General features: G+C 44.9%; 2 protein-coding genes, 2 non-coding genes and 1 pseudogene across 5 annotated transcripts; 3 read left to right on the forward strand and 2 right to left on the reverse strand.

Moving 5' to 3' along the window:
• Positions 1 to 658: 658 nt before the first annotated feature.
• On the forward strand, positions 659 to 8,400 carry LOC134207449 (poly [ADP-ribose] polymerase tankyrase-like; annotated as a pseudogene).
• A 2,352-nt stretch (positions 8,401 to 10,752) lies between these two features.
• On the forward strand, positions 10,753 to 11,855 carry LOC134207705 (large ribosomal subunit protein P2-like). Of its 2 annotated transcripts, none has more exons than XM_062683519.1 (4): positions 10,753 to 10,846; positions 11,113 to 11,390; positions 11,467 to 11,534; positions 11,726 to 11,855. In XM_062683519.1, the coding sequence occupies exons 2-3, from the start codon at positions 11,114 to 11,116 to the stop codon at positions 11,526 to 11,528; spliced, it is 339 nt and encodes a 112-aa protein (XP_062539503.1). In that variant the 5' UTR covers positions 10,753 to 10,846; position 11,113; the 3' UTR covers positions 11,529 to 11,534; positions 11,726 to 11,855. The 2 variants fall into 2 exon arrangements, with proteins under 2 accessions (XP_062539503.1, XP_062539502.1); XM_062683518.1 differs by having other exon boundaries at positions 10,760 to 10,901.
• LOC134208451 (small nucleolar RNA Me28S-Am982) lies at positions 11,575 to 11,656 on the forward strand. The gene has a single exon (XR_009978677.1). It is a non-coding gene; the product is annotated as a small nucleolar RNA Me28S-Am982 (small nucleolar RNA).
• A 37-nt stretch (positions 11,856 to 11,892) lies between the features above and the next one.
• Positions 11,893 to 13,672, reverse strand: LOC134207704 (D-beta-hydroxybutyrate dehydrogenase, mitochondrial). Its single transcript, XM_062683517.1, has 3 exons — positions 13,130 to 13,672; positions 12,707 to 12,918; positions 11,893 to 12,648 (listed from the first exon to the last, which is right to left on the reverse strand). Exons 1-3 carry the CDS (start codon positions 13,435 to 13,437, stop codon positions 11,957 to 11,959), a joined length of 1,212 nt encoding a protein of 403 aa, XP_062539501.1. The 5' UTR covers positions 13,438 to 13,672; the 3' UTR covers positions 11,893 to 11,956.
• Trnat-ugu (transfer RNA threonine (anticodon UGU)) lies at positions 12,960 to 13,032 on the reverse strand. Its single transcript has one exon. It is a non-coding gene; the product is annotated as a tRNA-Thr (tRNA).
• Positions 13,673 to 16,646: the final 2,974 nt, after the last annotated feature.

A 16,646-nucleotide genomic window follows, 5' to 3' on the forward strand; every position in this document is an offset into this window, starting at 1 on the left:
CTGGAAGAATCTCCGAAGTAATTCTAAGATGCCTCCTGGAAGGATTCCTGGAAGAATCTCCACAGGAACTGCTGGAGGAATCTCCGATGGAACTCCTGGAGGAATCTCCGAATTAGTTCCAAGATTCCTCCCTGGAAGAATCTCCGCAGGAACTTGTACAGGAGCTAAGATAAAATTATAATTTCATAATACATTACCTTAATTAAGCTAAATGTGGTTAATCTAAATGTATAACAATTATTTTGGTAAATATAGAAAATTTCTAAGACGATTTTTATTGATAATTTATTTACATTCATCTGTTACTCGAGGCAGTTATGTATATTATGTACATTCTGCCTCGGATGACAACTGAATGTAAATAAATCAACATGAAAGCCCTTTCAAAACAACCCTCACAACTCCCTAACCGCTCACTGCGAAACATTGCTAACGTTATACTAAAGTGAGGCTAACAGGTTAGATTAAATTATGCAACTTACATAAACATATCTAACAAAAGTGTTGCAGATCTGTCTAATTTTAGTCTCATTTTACCCTAATGTTAGTGAGAAAATTAGAGTAACTTTCTAACAGGTTACACTCATGTTAGGGTCAAGTTAGAGTAACCTTGTTTGCTGGGATTTTATGAGACAGATTCGAACACCCGCACGGAAGGATGTCTAAAAGCGAACAGGAATCTACCTCGTTAGGACACAAACCACCATAGTCAAGTTTCAAAATAAGTTTGGGTTCGAACCAAGTGTATTTTGCCCTCCGGTTTTTGCGAGTGTGTTTGTTTACCTCTACACCTCCATCACTGCTAATCAGTTGAAACGGTTTAGACCAGTTTCTTCCGCGCTTTTTGTTGTCACCATATTTTTTCACAGGTTATACGGTCGCCGGGAAGTGGTTGAATTTCTGTCACCAACGATGCATCGATCCAGGCCCGAAACGATGGAGGACTCCACCCGCTGCATAATGCGTGTTCGTTTGGTCATGCCGATGTCGTTCGCTTGCTGCTGGAAGCCGGCGCTAATCCAAATACCCAGGACAACTGGAACTATACCGAGGCCGCCAGCAAGGGTAAGGTGGATGTGTGCATTGCCCTACTGCAGCATGGTGCTGATCAAAACATTAGGAATTTTGAGAACAAAGTTCCTTTGGATCTTGCTGATTCATGACCCGGCCGGTTCTGACGGGTGAGTACAGGAAGGATGAACTGTTGGAGGCAGCGCGGTTCGGATCCGAAGAGTGCTAGAACTGCTGACCCCAGTGAATGTCAACTGTCATGCCAGTGATGGTCGCAACTGAATTCGGGTGGTGCAAACTCTACTGCAGCTGAAGTACACGTCGAGGACAAAGGCAGTCTGGTGCCGCTGCACAACGCATGTTCCTACGGCACTTCGAAGTAACTACTCATCTCTGGGCCTTCACACCACTGCATGAGGCCGCTTCCAAAAGTCGGGTGGAGGTGTGCAGTCTGTTGTTGGCTGAAGTTGTCGATCCGACGCTACTTAACTGCCATAATAAATCTGCTATCGATTCCGCACCAACACGCGAGCTCCAGGAAAATATCACATGTAAGTTGGGGTTCGAATGAACTCAATGGAATAAAATTATTACAATATATTGCTTACTTTCAGATGAATACAAGGGACATTGTGTACTGGCCGCTTGCCGCCAGGCGACTAAAAAAGAACCTTACCAATGAGACTATGAATTTTATCCATCAGTACAGTGGTGACACTCCTCTACATGCCGTTGCTGAGTCCGTCTATCCGAAGCGAAAGCAGGTATTGGAGGTTCTCATCAGGAAAGGTGCTCTACTGAACGAAAAGACTTTCTCACGCCCCTGCGCATCGCTGCGGACAATTCCCACTACGAGATAATGGATGTGCTGCTACGTCACAGTGCCAAGATAGACGTACTGGATGGGCTCGGTCAGAATTCGCTTCACTGGTGCGCCCGGGAAGATAACAACCAGCATGTAGACTGTTATTATCATACAATATTGACACTAGTGTTGTTTCGTTGGATACGCTGCTGCTTAGCTAGCGACTGAAAATGTACTGAAAATTCTACAGGATCCACCATCGGACACGGTGGATCTGGAGTGCCAACTGTTGGAGGCAGCTAAGGCTGGTGATTTGGATACTGTGCGACGGATTGTCCTGTCAGGATCTGGATGGACGTCATTCGACGCCGTTGCATTTCGCTGCAGGGTACTATAGGGTACAATCGTGTCCCGGTGGTGGAGTTCCTCTTGGAATATGGTGCCGAGGTACACGCATCCGACAAGGGAGGGCTGGTACCGCTTCATAATGCTTGCTCGTATGGGCATTATGAAGTAACCGAATTGCTGGTAAATCACGGGGCCAATGTGAACGTTGCCGATCTGTGGAAGTTCACTCCGCTTCATGAAGCCGTTGCCAAGGGTAAGTATGAGATTGTAAAGCTGCTTATAAAAGAAGTTTTTTGTGCATTGAACTATGAAAAAAAATTTTTTCAAATTGTGCAGCATGTAGCAGACGTAACGAAGAAGAATCGTGATGGGGCAACGCCATTAGATTTGGTTCGGGAAGGCGACCAAGATGTGGCAGATTTGCTTCGCGGTAATGCGGTGCTGCTCGATGCCGCAAAGAAAGGCAACTTGGCACCTGTGCAGCGACTGGTTACACCGGATAACATCAACTGCCGGGACGCCCAGGGCAGGAGCTAAACTCCTTTGCATTTAGCTGGTCGGTTGCGTGCTATTTGTAGTAACGTAACGAGATGTAAAAATGTATTTTGTCTTATAGATGGTAATAATAATCTGGAAGTGGCAGAGTATCTTTTGGAGCATGGTGCCGACGTGAACGCACAGGATAAGGGTGGATTAATTCCACTGCACAATGCATCATCCTATGGACATTTGGATATTGCAGCTCTACTGATAAAGCGCAACACCGTGGTTAACGCCACAGACAAATAGGGTTCTGGACAACGGTAAGATGACACAGGTGACAGCGATCGAGTCTTCGGTATCCGCATTCCTTACTAGTCTTCAGTTGGAGCATCTGATCAAGCTACTCGAGCGCGAACAATTCACAATGGACATCCTGGCGGAGATGGGCCACGAAGATCTGAAACAGGTTGGCGTATCGGCGTACGGATTCCGGCACAAAATTCTGAAAGGCATCGCCACCCTCCGGGCCACCACAGGTCAGAATAATGCAGGTGGCATTCGTTACAGGGCTAGGACTAACTCCGAACCCGGGCACTCTTCTGGTGGATTTACTTCCCGACGACAAGTAGTTTCTTACCGTCGAAGAAGAAATACAATATCGATACAACATCGTTAGGGTAAGTGACTTTATTTTGAGTTTGTATTTACACCGTCGACGTCGCCCCATATTCTGCACTATACATCTAGGGTTTAATTCTGAAGACTCCGGTTTCTAATTCAACTAGTTTTGAAACTTGTTCGGATGAGAACGCCGCGGGTTGTTTTTCTACTTCAAAGATTCAAAAAAGTATCCTTTTCCTGCAGATAAATCAGTGTATCATAGGCGTTCCATCGAGAATCCGGTAGGCATTCTTTCCAGCAGGCGTTCATTTGAGAATCTAGAAGTCGTTCCTTAAAGAAATCAATAGGCCTTCCTCCGCGAATTCAGAAGTCGTTCCTTCGAGAATCCAATAGCCGTCCCTTCGGGATTCCACCAGGCGTTCTTTCGGGAAATCAATAGGCGTTCCTCCGCGAAGCCAGTAGTCATTCCTTCGGGAATACAATAAGCGTTCTCCGAGAATCTAATAGACGTTTCATCGGGAATCCAGTAAGCGTTCTTTAGAAAATCCAGTGAGTTCCTCCGCGAAGTTGTTCCTTCGGGAATACGATAAGCGTTCTTCGAGAATTCAATAGCCGTTCCTTCCGGATTCCACGAGGCGTTCCTTCGCGAATCAAATAAGCGTTCCATCGAGAATCCGGTAAGCGTTCCTTCGGGAAATAAATAGACGTTCCCCCGCGAATTGAGAAGTCGTTCCTTCGGGAATACAATAAGCATTCTTCGCGAATCCAATAGGCGTCCCTCAGCGAATCCAGTAATCATTTCTTCGGGAATATAATATGCGTTCTTCGAGAATCTAGTAAAGAGTTCCGTCGGGAATCCAATAGACTTTCCTTCAGAAAACGAATAGGCATTTCATAGGTAATCCAGTAGGCGTCCCTTCGCAAATACAGTAGGAGTTCCTTATAGAGAGTTGGTTGGCGTATCTTTGGAAAACCGGTAAACGTTCCTTCAAGAAACCAATAGGCGTTCCTTCGCGAATCCAGAAGTTGTTCCTTCGGGAATGCAATAAGCGTTCTTCAAGAATCCAATAGCCGTTCCTTCGGGAACCAAATAGGCGTTCCATTGAGAATCCGGTAGGCGTTCCATCCGGAAATCAATAGGCGTTCCTCTGCGAATCCAGTAGTCATTCCTTCGTAGTAGGAGTTCCTTCGGGAATCAAGCTGGCGTTCCTTCTTTTTTTCAATTAATCCTCCCAGGTTTCCCCAAGGAATCCTCCCAGATTTCCCCAAGGAATGCTCCCAGTTTTTCCCACGGAATCTTCTCAGGTTTTCCCAAGGAATCCTCCCAGCTGTTCCCACAGAATCCTCAGGTTTTTACAATGAATCCTCCCAGGTTTCAATGAGGATTCCTACCAGGTTTTCTCAAGGAATCCTCCCAGGTTTTTCCAATGAACCGTCTCAGGTTTTCCATTGGAATCCTCCCAGGTTTCCACAAAGAATTCTCCCAGGTTTCCCCAAGGAATCCTCTCAGTTTTCCCAAGGAATCCTCTCAGGTTTTCCCAATCAATCCTCCCAGACTTTCCCAATTAATCCTCCAAGGTTTCCTCAAGGTATCCTCCCAGTTTTTTTCAAGGAGTCCTCTCAGGATTTCCCAATCAATCCTCCCAGATTTCCCAAAGGAATCCTCCCGTGCTTTTCCAATGAATCCTTTCAGGTTTTCCCAAGGAATCCTTCCAGGTTTCTTCAAGCAATCCTCCCAGGTTTTCCCAAAGAATCCTCAGGTTTTCCGTAGGAATCCTTCCAGGTTTCCCCAAGAAATCCTCCCAGTTTTTCCCAAGGAATCCTCTCAGGCTTTCTCAATTAATCCTCCCAGGTTTTCCCAAGGAATCCTCTATGGCTTCCCCAAGGAATCCTCCCAGGTTTCCACAAGGAATCCTTCCAGGTTTCCCCAAGGAATCCTTCCAGTTTTTCTTAAGGAATCTTCTCAGGTTTTCCCAATCAATCCTTCCAGGTGTCCCCAAGGAATCCTCCCAGGATTTTCCAATGAATCCTCTCAGGTTTTCCTAAGGAATCCTCCCAGGCTTCTTCAAGGAATCCTCCCAGGTTTTCCCAAAGAATCCTCAGGTTTTCCGTAGGAATCCTTCCAGGTTTCCCCAAGGAATTCTCCCAGGTTTCCCAAAGAAATCCTCCCAGTTTTTCCTAAGGAATCCTCTCAGGTTTTCTCAATGAATCCTACCAGGTTTTCCTAAGCAATCCTCCCAGGCTTCCACAATGAATCCTCCCAAGTTTCTCCAAGGAATCCTCCCATGTTTCCCCAAGGAATCCTTCCAGTTTTTCTTAAGAAATCATCTCAGGTTCTTTCAATGAATCCTCTCAAGTTTCTCCTAGGAATCCTCCCAGGTTTCCCCAAGGAATCCTCCCAGTTTTTCCCAAGAAATCCTCTCAGGTTCTCCCAATGAATCCTCCCAGGTTTTCCCAAGGGATCCTCCCAGGCTTCCCTACGGAATCCTCCCCCTCCAAGGAATCCTCTAAGGTTTCTCCAAGTAATCCTCCCAGGCTTTTCCAATGAATCCTCTCAGGTTTCCCCAAGGAATCCTCCCAGGTTTTTCCCAAGGTTTTTCCCTCCCAGGGTTCCCCAAGCAATCCTCAAAATTTTCCCCAAAAAACGCTCCCAGGTTTTCCCAAGGAATCCTCCCAGGCTTTTCCAATGAATCCTCTCAGGTTTTCCCAAGGAATCCTCCCAGGTTTCTCCAAGGAATCCTCCCAGATTTTCCCAAGAAATCCTCCCATGTTTCTCCAAGGAATCCTCCCAGGTTTCCTCAAGGAATCCTCCTAGTTTTTCCCAAGGAGTCCTCTCAGGTTTTCTCAATTAATCCTCCCAGGTTCCTCAAGGAATCTCAACAGGTTTCCCCACAGAATCTTCCCAGGCTTTTCCAATGAATCGTTTCACGTTTTCTCAAGGAATCCTCCCAGGTTTCTTCAAGGAATCCTCTAAGGGTTCCCCAAGGAATCCTCCCAGGGTTCCCCAAGGAATCCTCCCAGGTTCCGTAGGAATCCTCCTAGGTTTCCCCAAGGTTTCCCCAAGGAATCCTCCCAGGTTCCGTAGGAATCCTTCCAGGTTTTCCCAAGGAATCCTCCCAGGTTTTCCCGAGGAATCCTCTTAGGTTTCTCCAAGGAATCCTCCCAGGTTTCCCCAAAGAATTCTCTCAAGTTTTCTGTTGGAATCCTCCCAGGTTTCCCCAAAGAATTCTCCCTGGTTTCTTTAAGCAATCCTCCCAGTTTTTCTTCTGGATTCCTTATAGAATTCTTTTGCGAATCCTTGCCGAATTCCGTCCGTAATCCTTGTGTCCTTCGGGAACACTTCCTCCTGAAAAGCTTGTGGAGTTTATTCGCGAATCCTTGGAGTTTTCTTATGGAATCCTTAGGAGGGATTTCTTCAGGAAGACTTGGGGAATTGCTTCGGGAATTCTTGTAGGTTTTCCTCGGAAATTCTTATGGAGTTCTTTCACGAATCCGTGGGTGATTCCATCAGGAGTCCTTGTGCGATTACTTCGGGAATCATTGGAGCATTCCTTTGGGACACCTGGGGAAATTTTGCGGTATTCCCTGGCGGATTGTCGCCTCGAACCTTGGAGGATCCCTGCGACAATCTGTGAAGGATTACTGTGGCAATGTTTGGAGAACTACTCCGTGCTGGATTCCTTTGGAAATGTTTGTAGTATTCCTCCACAAATCCTTGCAAGATTCCTTAAGAAATTCGTGGGTATTCTTTCGAAAATACTTGGGATTCTTCGGGATCCCTTGAAGTATTCATTCGAAAATCTTTAAGGACTCCTTAGATTTTTCGGGAGCATTCGTTCGTTCACCCTTGAGAGAATCCTTGGGAAATTCCTTCGGGAATCTTTGAGAGACTGCTTTGGGAATCCTTATAAGAATCCTAAGGAAATTCCTTAGAAGAAATCCTTCGCGAATCCTTGTGGGATTCTATCAGGAATTTTAAGATGATTCAGTCGGGAATTTAAGGGCTATTCGTTCAACAATCTTCAGGAGAATACGTGAGGGATAGCTTGAAAACACGCTACGTGGGCATCGGCCCTAAGATTCCTAAAGTAATCCGCTCATAATTCTCGAAGGAATTCACCTAGAATTCTCTATTTAATCCCGTATTTTCAGAAGTAATCTGATCAGAACCCTCGATGGAATCTCTCAGAATTCTCGGAAGATTCTACTCGATTTTCCCGAATGAATCTGCTCACAATTCATGAAAAAGTCTACCCAATATCACCAAAGAAATCTACTCATGATTCCCGAATGAATCACCCAAAATTCCTAAAGGAATCTGCCTACGATTCTTGAAGGAACCCGCCCAGGATTCACAAAGTAATCCGCTCATACTTCTTGATGAATTTCCTTATTCAATCCATACAGAACTTTTTGAGAAATCACCCCGAATTTCACGGAGGAATCTGCTTTAATTTTTCAAATGAATGCGCCAATGATTTCCGAATGAGCCGCCCAGAATTCCCAAAGGAAACCGCTTAGCATTATTCCAGGAATCTGAATTTTCGGAAAGCCAATCTTCGATTTCCCGAAGGAATCCGATCATAATTCTCGAATGAATCTATCCAATATCACCAAAGGAATCGACATAGAGTTCCCGCCCACAATTTCCGCATGAAACCACTTTTTCCAGATGGAATCCCGTATGGATTAAAAAAAAACCCAACATGTTTTAGGAAATATTTTGCACTGGATTCCGAAAGGTGCCTTGATCGAGTTCCATGAGAAATTCCAATTAGATTCCGGAAGGAACCAGAACTAGAGAAATGTTTCCGGGATACTTGTTATCCGCGATTTCATTTGAACACTTATTGGGATTCCTTCGGAGAATTTATTCAGGAATTTCTAGACGTCTTCCCAGAATTCCGAAAATTGTTTCATCCATTCTAATAAATTCACATATTTCTAAAACTTTAACAGGATACCTTCCTTTCTTCCGAACTCCATTAAAATGGATCGTTTTTTGTCCTTTTCTTCGCAGCAGAGCCGGGAATAAGGAACCGTTTTATAGGAGGATTTCGTCGAGATATTCGTCACTGTCCATAACAGGGGGTTCCAGTGCTCGTCGAACAAACTTCGGCTGTCAATGAAGCAGATGGTAAATTCCAATATTTTATTATTTATACATTAGAAATGTACAAATATTAAATAGAAATTAAAATAAAACTAAAATAAATATGTTTAAAAAATTTTTGTTGTCAAACCGAAAATAAAAAAAAATAAAAATAAATAGAATACTAAGAAGAAGAATCGAGGTACCCATTTCTCAACCATATCTAGTAAAATTCTAGTAGAGCTGTAGTACCCATGTCTAGGAGATATCTCTGAGTCATCTAAGAGAACCGATATGTCAAATCCTTTCCGGTTCAAACGGTTTACTGGTCTAAAATTTGAGGTAGACACCGGTTGAAACGGTTGTTGCATTTGAGGCGGACTTGAGGTCTGACAGTTTCTAGACATCGTAGAAAAAAATCTAGGAGACTCATTTTTTTGTCTCAGAGATATCACGGGAGACTTCTAGAAGATCTTTCCGAGCGGGCAGCTATAGAGTAAAAAGATGGCGCGGCGTGTAGCATTTGAACCGTTTCGACGAGTGCACCGGTAGATACACACACAATTGTAAATAGCCGAAAGTACTATTATACGGGCCCAAGTTCTTTCGAGGTAGATTCCTGTTCGCTTTTAGATACAGTGCCCGTTCGATTATTGCAAAATATTTACATTGCATTTAACGAATGGCATTCGATAATTGCAACAACTGACAGATACCAAATCGAATGTGAAAAGAGCGAAGGGGCATATCAATGTTTATTGTTATCAGTGCCCATCAAAGTGGTTTGGAAGATACCGAAATTGTGGAGTCTACAATTGCTTTGACGCAGCCGCGCTGTTGCCATCTAGCGGCGACGGACGTGTGCGTGAAATCACTGTTTTTCAACATGGTGAAGCATAGGAAGTATATTTTAAAATGCTTTTAAAATGTTATTAACAGTGACATGTTGAAAACTGTTTTAATACATAGGGTTAGAATTTTTAAAAACTACATATTAAGCTCCTTATCTACACATGTTTTTTGAATCAAAATAATTCAACTTTCGTGTTACCTATATGAAAGTAAATTAAATTTCTAACCCAAAAAAATGAACAATTTTCGGCTAAAATGTGTTTTAACGCTTTAATAAGCATTTTAAAATTGACGTCCTACATCCCTTGCTGGGTGAAATAAAAAAGCATCACCCAGCCCCCATTTTGTTTTCTCGCTTTCGTCAGGGCCAATAAGCAAGTTCAATAACACCCTGTATGAAGACGAGGAATGGCTTGATGATCCTGAAGATGAGACCATGGATAGGAACGTTAAAAATTCACATACAAAAGAATCTCAGCAATTTAAGTTTCAAAAAGCTATCGATTCAATTGATTATTTTGGTTGATTACATGAAAAATGATTCGAACGAAGTATGTCAACTGAAGGCAATGCGCACAAGACTCATTGAAAACGAATGGAAGAAACGAAATCTGTAATTTCTTCACCAAGAAAATGTTGTTGTTGTGATAATATCGAATGGTTCCAATAAAAAGTGCAATGCGTTATTCAATAAAAAAATGACATATGTCTCTATATTTCTGTAATTTAGGGGTCATGTTTGTATCGGAAAAGGTATACTTACATATTTACATATATAATATTGAAGTAAAGTCTAATCTAATAATAAGCTAATAATTGAAGTAAAGTGTTAAAAGTTTACCGTGAAGCTATCGCATTGCTCCAATTACATACTTACAACATTACCGGTGATACAAAACTGTTGGTATCCTTAATTAGTTGATCTTTATCTTTTTTATGGTTTTTGCAAATGTTCAGAGAAGTAAAAATAATGTTTTTCAACTAGCTTTTAATTTTTTATGCCATTGGAAAGCCCCCGCTTAAAATGACAGACCGATATTTTGACATCTGAAAGTGACGGTTATTTGCCTTTTAATTGCAACACGTTGCAATAACCGAACTTGCAATTAAAAAGCGTTGCAATAATCGGTCTTGCAATAATCGAACGGGCACTGTATTCTTCTATGCGGGATAAGGCCAGTATCGACTTAAAAAGTAGAGAGGTTACGGAATTTTACCAAGAGGAATTTTGACAACTGATCTGCATGGAGCAAATTGTCACTTTTACTTACGGAATAATCAAGCAGAATATTTTTCCAAAGTAAAGTGACAGCTCCCATTACTTTGCGTGGGAACCTTACAAATGCCAATTTTGTTTTTTTGTTCTTTTCATGTGGATACTGCTGTAAGAATTTTGTTTCGATTCTTTACTTTTCCGATTCAGTGAACGGAATTTAACATGTGATTGAGATAGAAAAAGAAATTTCTTTTGAACACGATACCACGATTCAAAACTCCCGAAAAGGCTTTTTCCAGCACTTTCTCGGATTTTTCCACAGATGTCGCCTTCCAGCAGCGCATCGGCTGTCAACTCGATTGACAGTTCAACTTCCGTCTCCGCGTCGTCTTTCTTTCTAGTTTGAACGTCCAAACAAGTGAGTTGAGTTTCAATTTTGTGCCGCTCTCGTTTCGTGTCGGAAGGACTTAAAAGTAAGCTTCTATGGTTTTAAATGCTTCTTTTGAAAACGTTTAGTGCTGCTTGATTTAACTAAAGTATTGTATAGTACAAATTTTGTTTCTCCGGTGCAAAATTTGTAATCGAAAATAATGTCAACACGCGTTTAGATTTTACGAGAGGGGGTTCCATTTTGACGGATAGAATCTGATGACGAGTTTAATCACTTCTCTCGAATATCCACAGAATGCGTTACGTGGCTGCATACCTCCTGGCTGTCCTCGGCGGCAACGCCAGCCCATCGAATGCCGACATCGAGAAGATCCTGAGCTCGGTTGGTATCGAGGCCGATTCGACTCGCGTCACCAAGGTGGTCAACGAGCTGAAGGGCAAGTCGGTGGAGGAACTGATTGCCTCCGGTCGCGAGAAGCTCTCGTCGATGCCAGCTGGTGGAGCCGCTCCGGCTGCCGGTGCTGGTGCCCCTGCCGGTGGTGCCGCTGCCGCTCCTGCTGAGGAGAAGAAGGGTAAGTGTCATAACCTACGGGGGTGAGGAAATGTGAGGATCTAATGGTTTACTTTTTTTTGTTTCTGAATTTACAGAAGAGAAGAAGGAAGAGTCGGAATCGGAGGACGACGACATGGGCTTCGGTCTCTTTGAATAAGAAGGGGTAAGTTGAAAACGATTGATATCAGATTCTTAATCCAAGCTCTTCGTGATGAATAAACTTATCACCATCTTTCGACTGATCAAATCGTGACTGTCAATAAAGTTTTCTAACTGACTGCCATTTGTTTAACACGCCCGACCCATTCATGATGAATATTATAACTAATATGGGATTCTTTTGTCTATTTACAGATTCAACCACATCTCATTGGGATGTGTCGATGACCATTCGTACGAAAGGTACAAAATATTTATTTCTGTGAAATAAATAACCAAAAAACTGAAAATATAAAGCAAGGAGGAGACTCTGAAAGCCAAAGAATTTGTGTTTCTCAACAATGGAAGTGAAAGAAAGTTCGTTCAAAATGGTAACCATTGAATAGTATATTAATAATTGTAATGTATTGGCACTTTAAATTTTGATCATAAGCTGGCGACGATTCCTTGTCCTTGTCTAGATTCTGGTGTTTTGTATTCAGGCATGGCAACAAATCTCCTCACAAGCCAGTCGCTGACTGCTGTGGGTGTGATCCGGAATAGGAGGTGGTACATCCGGTAGCGCCATGGCTCGCACTTGTATATTGTTTTTGGTTTGGCATCCAACAGGGCGTCCTCAAAGCATCTCAGCACAGGATGATTTCCCGCCAAACTTCGCACCGGCTTCGATCCGGATATGACTCGCAGGTAGGCGTTGTACTCGTCAAAATAGCTACCGTAGAAGAGGGCCTGTTCCTCGTTGAAGGCCGCTTTCATCTGCTCGGCATATTGCTGCTGGTTGGCACAGATGTTGCTTTGCATGACCAACGACCCGGGGATGAAGTTCACGACCGGAACACCGTAGCTGGACATCTCAATGCGTAGCCCTTCGGTCCAGTAACGCAGTGCCGCTTTGGTCGCCGAATAAACCGAAAGACCCGGTAGAGCCTGCAGCGAGCAATGGCTGGTCACATTGATTATCCGACCGCGCTGCATCCTTAACAGCGGTAGGAAGGCCTTCGTCATTTTCAGCGTCCCCAGGAGATTCACATTGATTTGTTGCTCCAAATGGCGCTCTAATTGCCACTCAAACTCGCCGAAGCACATCACACCGGCGTTGTTGATCAACGCGAAAAGCTCTGGAAACAAATTGGTTAAGACTTCATTTGGAAACTATTTGGATGGTTTTATTTTTACCGCATTCCGAGTTTGACTTCAAATAGTCTTTCACCTTTTTCCGAGCGCACATGATCTTTTCCTCCAATGTGATATCCAGCTCTTCCAGTAGAATTAATCTCCCGGATTGGCCGTCCAGTTCCTGCAACATTTTTGCCCCATCGGAGTCACCTTTCAAACATCCAGCAAATACGACGAATCCCATTCGGTGACACATTTGCGCTATGTTGAATCTAATAATCGGAAAGCAAAAAAACAGTAAAAAGAATACTCCTGCCTCCTGTGAGAATCGAACTCACGACCGCTGGTTTACAAGACCAGCGCTCTGCCATCTGAGCTAAAGAGGCTGATGATGCAAGCTGTTGCTCAAAGCTGCACAAAAACTCAATCACCTCTTCCATTCAAACAAACTTTCACTTATTTGCGAATTTACGTTTCACTCACCCCAACCCGGAATCACACCCGGTCACAATCACCACCGAACGCTCGCTAAAGGTTCGCTTCCGGCGTTCGCGGTTTTCCAATAGCAGAAGTAGCGATCCGGCCGCCACCGTCGTCAGTCCCACATACTTGAGCACATCGGTGATGCCCCCGCGCTGCAGGATGCTCATCGCACCGAACAGGCCACTTCCGATGCAGAACAGCGCTTCGACGGTCAGCGATAGGCAAATCGAACCGGGCGTTGAAGACTGATGGTGCACTGTGACGGGAACAAGCGAAGCAGACGATACCGTCGGTTCAACTGAACTCATTCGGGCCAGAGGAAGCGGTCAGAAATTTATTGTTTTTGCTCAGCCTCGTTAGGAAGTCAAATTTTCGTTTTGACACTGACTGGAGAATGCAAATCCGGATTGGCGGGGCATGCTGAGATGTTTTATTTATTTACGAGATTTACGCGTATCAGATCTCTTCTTGCTTTTTATTTGTGTTATACTTCGGGGTTGTTTGAGTTGGTGAGGCAGCATAAATTTGCGATAGCGAGATAGACCATACAGGGTTGCCAATTTGAGGGTTAAAGAATAATGCATGACAATTTGTGCAAAAATTTGTCTAGAATTTTGCAAAGCTTGATCAACTAAAAGCTTCCAATTTATGTTTTGCATTACATATTTTGCAATATTACAATGCCGGAAATAATATATATGACAAGCATGTTTTTCATACATTTTCATCATGTTTGTGAATCGAAATGTCGATTCGTAGCGATTCGATTTGACTAAAATTTTACTTAGCACATGTTTTCGACTTGAGCTTTTGGGTGAATTGAATACATCTCTAATTTTTTAACCTCCAAATATGCGAATAATAATAAAGACCACTTTTTTATATGGGGCTACATTCAACAGACCTGCAGGCAAACATGTTTTTGTATAATTATTTCCAACAGAAACGAGTATAAGTAGAATATATGCATAAATGTAACTTTCATTGAATAAAAATTCAAGCCACTTTAGGCCTGCTGGCAAAAATCAGCTCAATCGAATCGCTAACAATCGAGATATTGACCTCCCAACATGGCCATTTTGTATGGAAACCAAGCTTGTCGTTATACTTCTTCCACCAGTGTACATAGTCACAAAAAATAGAAAAAAAAATATTACAAAAAATAAAAATTCGAAAAAAAATATGTGTTCAAATAGTTGGCACCTCTGCCTGTACATTGATGCGATTGCGCGCAGGGGAAGGTCGTCAAAGAAGATTCACACATAGGTTCAAATTTCTCCAGACATCATGAATGTCACATTGGAAGTCTACATTTAGGCGCATATTAATAGCGGTAGGCAGATTCTTAGCTTGCCCAGGAGGTCTTGGGTGACGGCGCTCAGGTTAGGTCGTTGGGTGCGGAAGTGACCCTCCAGTGTAAGCAGCTGGATGAGGTCACGACCGCGGAAGACGTCGTCTCTGCCGTCAAAGAGCAGTGCGGCACAGAGGTTGAGCGGTCCTCTGTACGTCTAAGAGGGGATTCTTTGGTACGCAGGTAGCCTATCTCAGACTACCGGTGGCTGACGCCAAAAAGGTCATCGAGAAAAAGAAGCTGAAGATCGGCTGGTCAGTATGCCCAGTAAGCGTGCTCCAGCCACCTTCAGTGGACAGGTGCTACTGGTGCCTTGAGTCCGGGCACAAGTCTTATGACTGCAAGGGCCCAGACCGAAGCAAGATGTGTCGTCGCTGCGGCGAGGAGGGACACAAAGCACAGGAATGCGACAAGGCACCTAGGTGCCTTATCTGCGCCAGTAAGAAGCAGGCCCGGAACCATGCTATGGGCGGGCCTGCGTGTCCCTTCGGAGAAGCCAATCGGAAAAAGCCGTGCAAGTAACACAGCTGAATCTGAATCACTGTGCACCTGCCCAGCAGCTGCTGTGGCAGGCGGTCTCGGAGTCGAGGATCGATGTCGCCCTCCTGTCCGACCCGTACAACGTCCCTGCCGGCAACGGCAACTGGGTGGCGGACGGGTCTAGGTCGGCGGCAATTTGCACAACGGGCAGGTACCCCGTTCAAGAGGTTGTACACTCCTCCGCGGAGGGTGTCGCGATAGCCAAGATCTATTGTAGCTTCTATTGTAGTTCTATTGTTCTGCTACGCCCCACCAAGGTGGCCAATGGAACAGTTCAACCAGATGATCGACAGGCTATCGGCCGACCTAGTAGGTCGGAGCCCGTTCGTTATAGCGGGAGACTTTAATGCTTGGGCAGTGGAATGGGGCAGCCGCTGCACCAATCAGAGGGACAAGCGTTACTCGAGGCACTTGCAAAACTCGACGCAGTGCTTGTCAATGACGGAGCCAGTAGCACATTCCGTAGGAATGGGGTCGAGTCATGGATAGATGTAACGTTTGTCAGCCCTAGTCTGGTCTCGGACCTGGACTGGAGGGTAGACGAGGGCTACACCCATAGTGATCACCTAGAAATTCGCTTCAAGATCAATTATGGTGTGCAGCGTCCGAGGGCGGGTGATCCCTGTCAGGTCCGTGGGTGGAAGACCACTCACTTCGACAGCGAAGTTTTCACCGCGGCCCTGGGACTGGAGGCCAACACCGACAGTCTAAGCGGGGATGCGCTGATAGCTGTCCTATCACGCGCGTGCGACGCTACTATGCCGAGGAAAGCCCTGCCAAGAAATGGCAGACGCCCGGTATACTGGTGGAATGCCGAAATTGCAGCCCTACGATCAGCCTGCCTCAAGGCTAGACGTAGGACGCAACGAGCCCGCACCGAGGAGGAAAGAGCGGTCCGCCGGGAAGTGTTTCAAGCTGCGAGACTGGCCCTTAACAAGGCCATCAAGAGCAGCAAGAGAGCGTGCTTCGACAACCTGTGCGAGGGTGCCAATGCGAATCCGTGGGGTGACGCCTATAGGATCGTGATGGCCAAGACCAAAGGGGGCTCTTCACCCCCGAACGGTCACCGGACCGGTTGGCGAGGATTATCGAAGTACTGAGCCACAAGTCCCTGGCCTCCTCCTGCGCTGCAAGGCGCTGGGAGTGTGGCCGAAATGGTGGCTCCGGTGACGAACGAAGAGTTACTCGCAGTGGCTAACACCCTTGCGATGAACAAAGCTCCAGGCCCCGATGGAGTTCCAAACAGTGCACTTAAGGCAGCGATCATAGCGAACCCGAACATGTTCAGGCTAGCTATGCAGAGATGCCTGGATGAGTGTTGTTTCCTGAGAGATGGAAAAGGCAGAAGTTGGTACTGCTGCCGAAGGCCGGAAGCCTCCGGGTGACCCATCGGCGTACAGGCCAATTTGCCTGATCGACACGACGGGTAAACAGCACGAGAGGATCATCCTCAACAGGCTCACCCCGTATGCAGAGGGTACGGATGGCCTGTCGAGTAACCAGTTTGGTTTTCGGAAGGGTAAGTCCACGGTGGACGCTATCAATTCAGTCCTCAAGACTGCAGAGGTAGCGATCCAACGGAAAAGGCGAGGAATTCGATACTGTGCGTTGGTGACACTGGACGTG

Source organism: Armigeres subalbatus, chromosome 1 (genome assembly GCF_024139115.2).
Source record: "Armigeres subalbatus isolate Guangzhou_Male chromosome 1, GZ_Asu_2, whole genome shotgun sequence".
In the NCBI taxonomy this organism is placed as follows: Eukaryota; Metazoa; Arthropoda; class Insecta; order Diptera; family Culicidae; genus Armigeres; species Armigeres subalbatus.

What these genes read in the sequence shown, in the direction of transcription:
- LOC134207705 (XM_062683519.1), top strand. Translation starts at nt 11,114, where the DNA reads ATGCGTTACGTGGCTGCATACCTCCTGGCTGTCCTCGGCGGCAACGCC. An exon ending in TCCTGCTGAGGAGAAGAAGG is followed by an intron (nt 11,391 to 11,466) that starts GTAAGTGTCATA and finishes CTGAATTTACAG; the next exon opens with AAGAGAAGAAGGAAGAGTCG.
- LOC134207704 (XM_062683517.1), bottom strand. Translation starts at nt 13,437, where the DNA reads ATGAGTTCAGTTGAACCGACGGTATCGTCTGCTTCGCTTGTTCCCGTC. An exon ending in GGGTGTGATTCCGGGTTGGG is followed by an intron (nt 12,919 to 13,129) that starts GTGAGTGAAACG and finishes TCCGATTATTAG; the next exon opens with ATTCAACATAGCGCAAATGT. An exon ending in GAAGTCAAACTCGGAATGCG is followed by an intron (nt 12,649 to 12,706) that starts GTAAAAATAAAA and finishes ATTTGTTTCCAG; the next exon opens with AGCTTTTCGCGTTGATCAAC.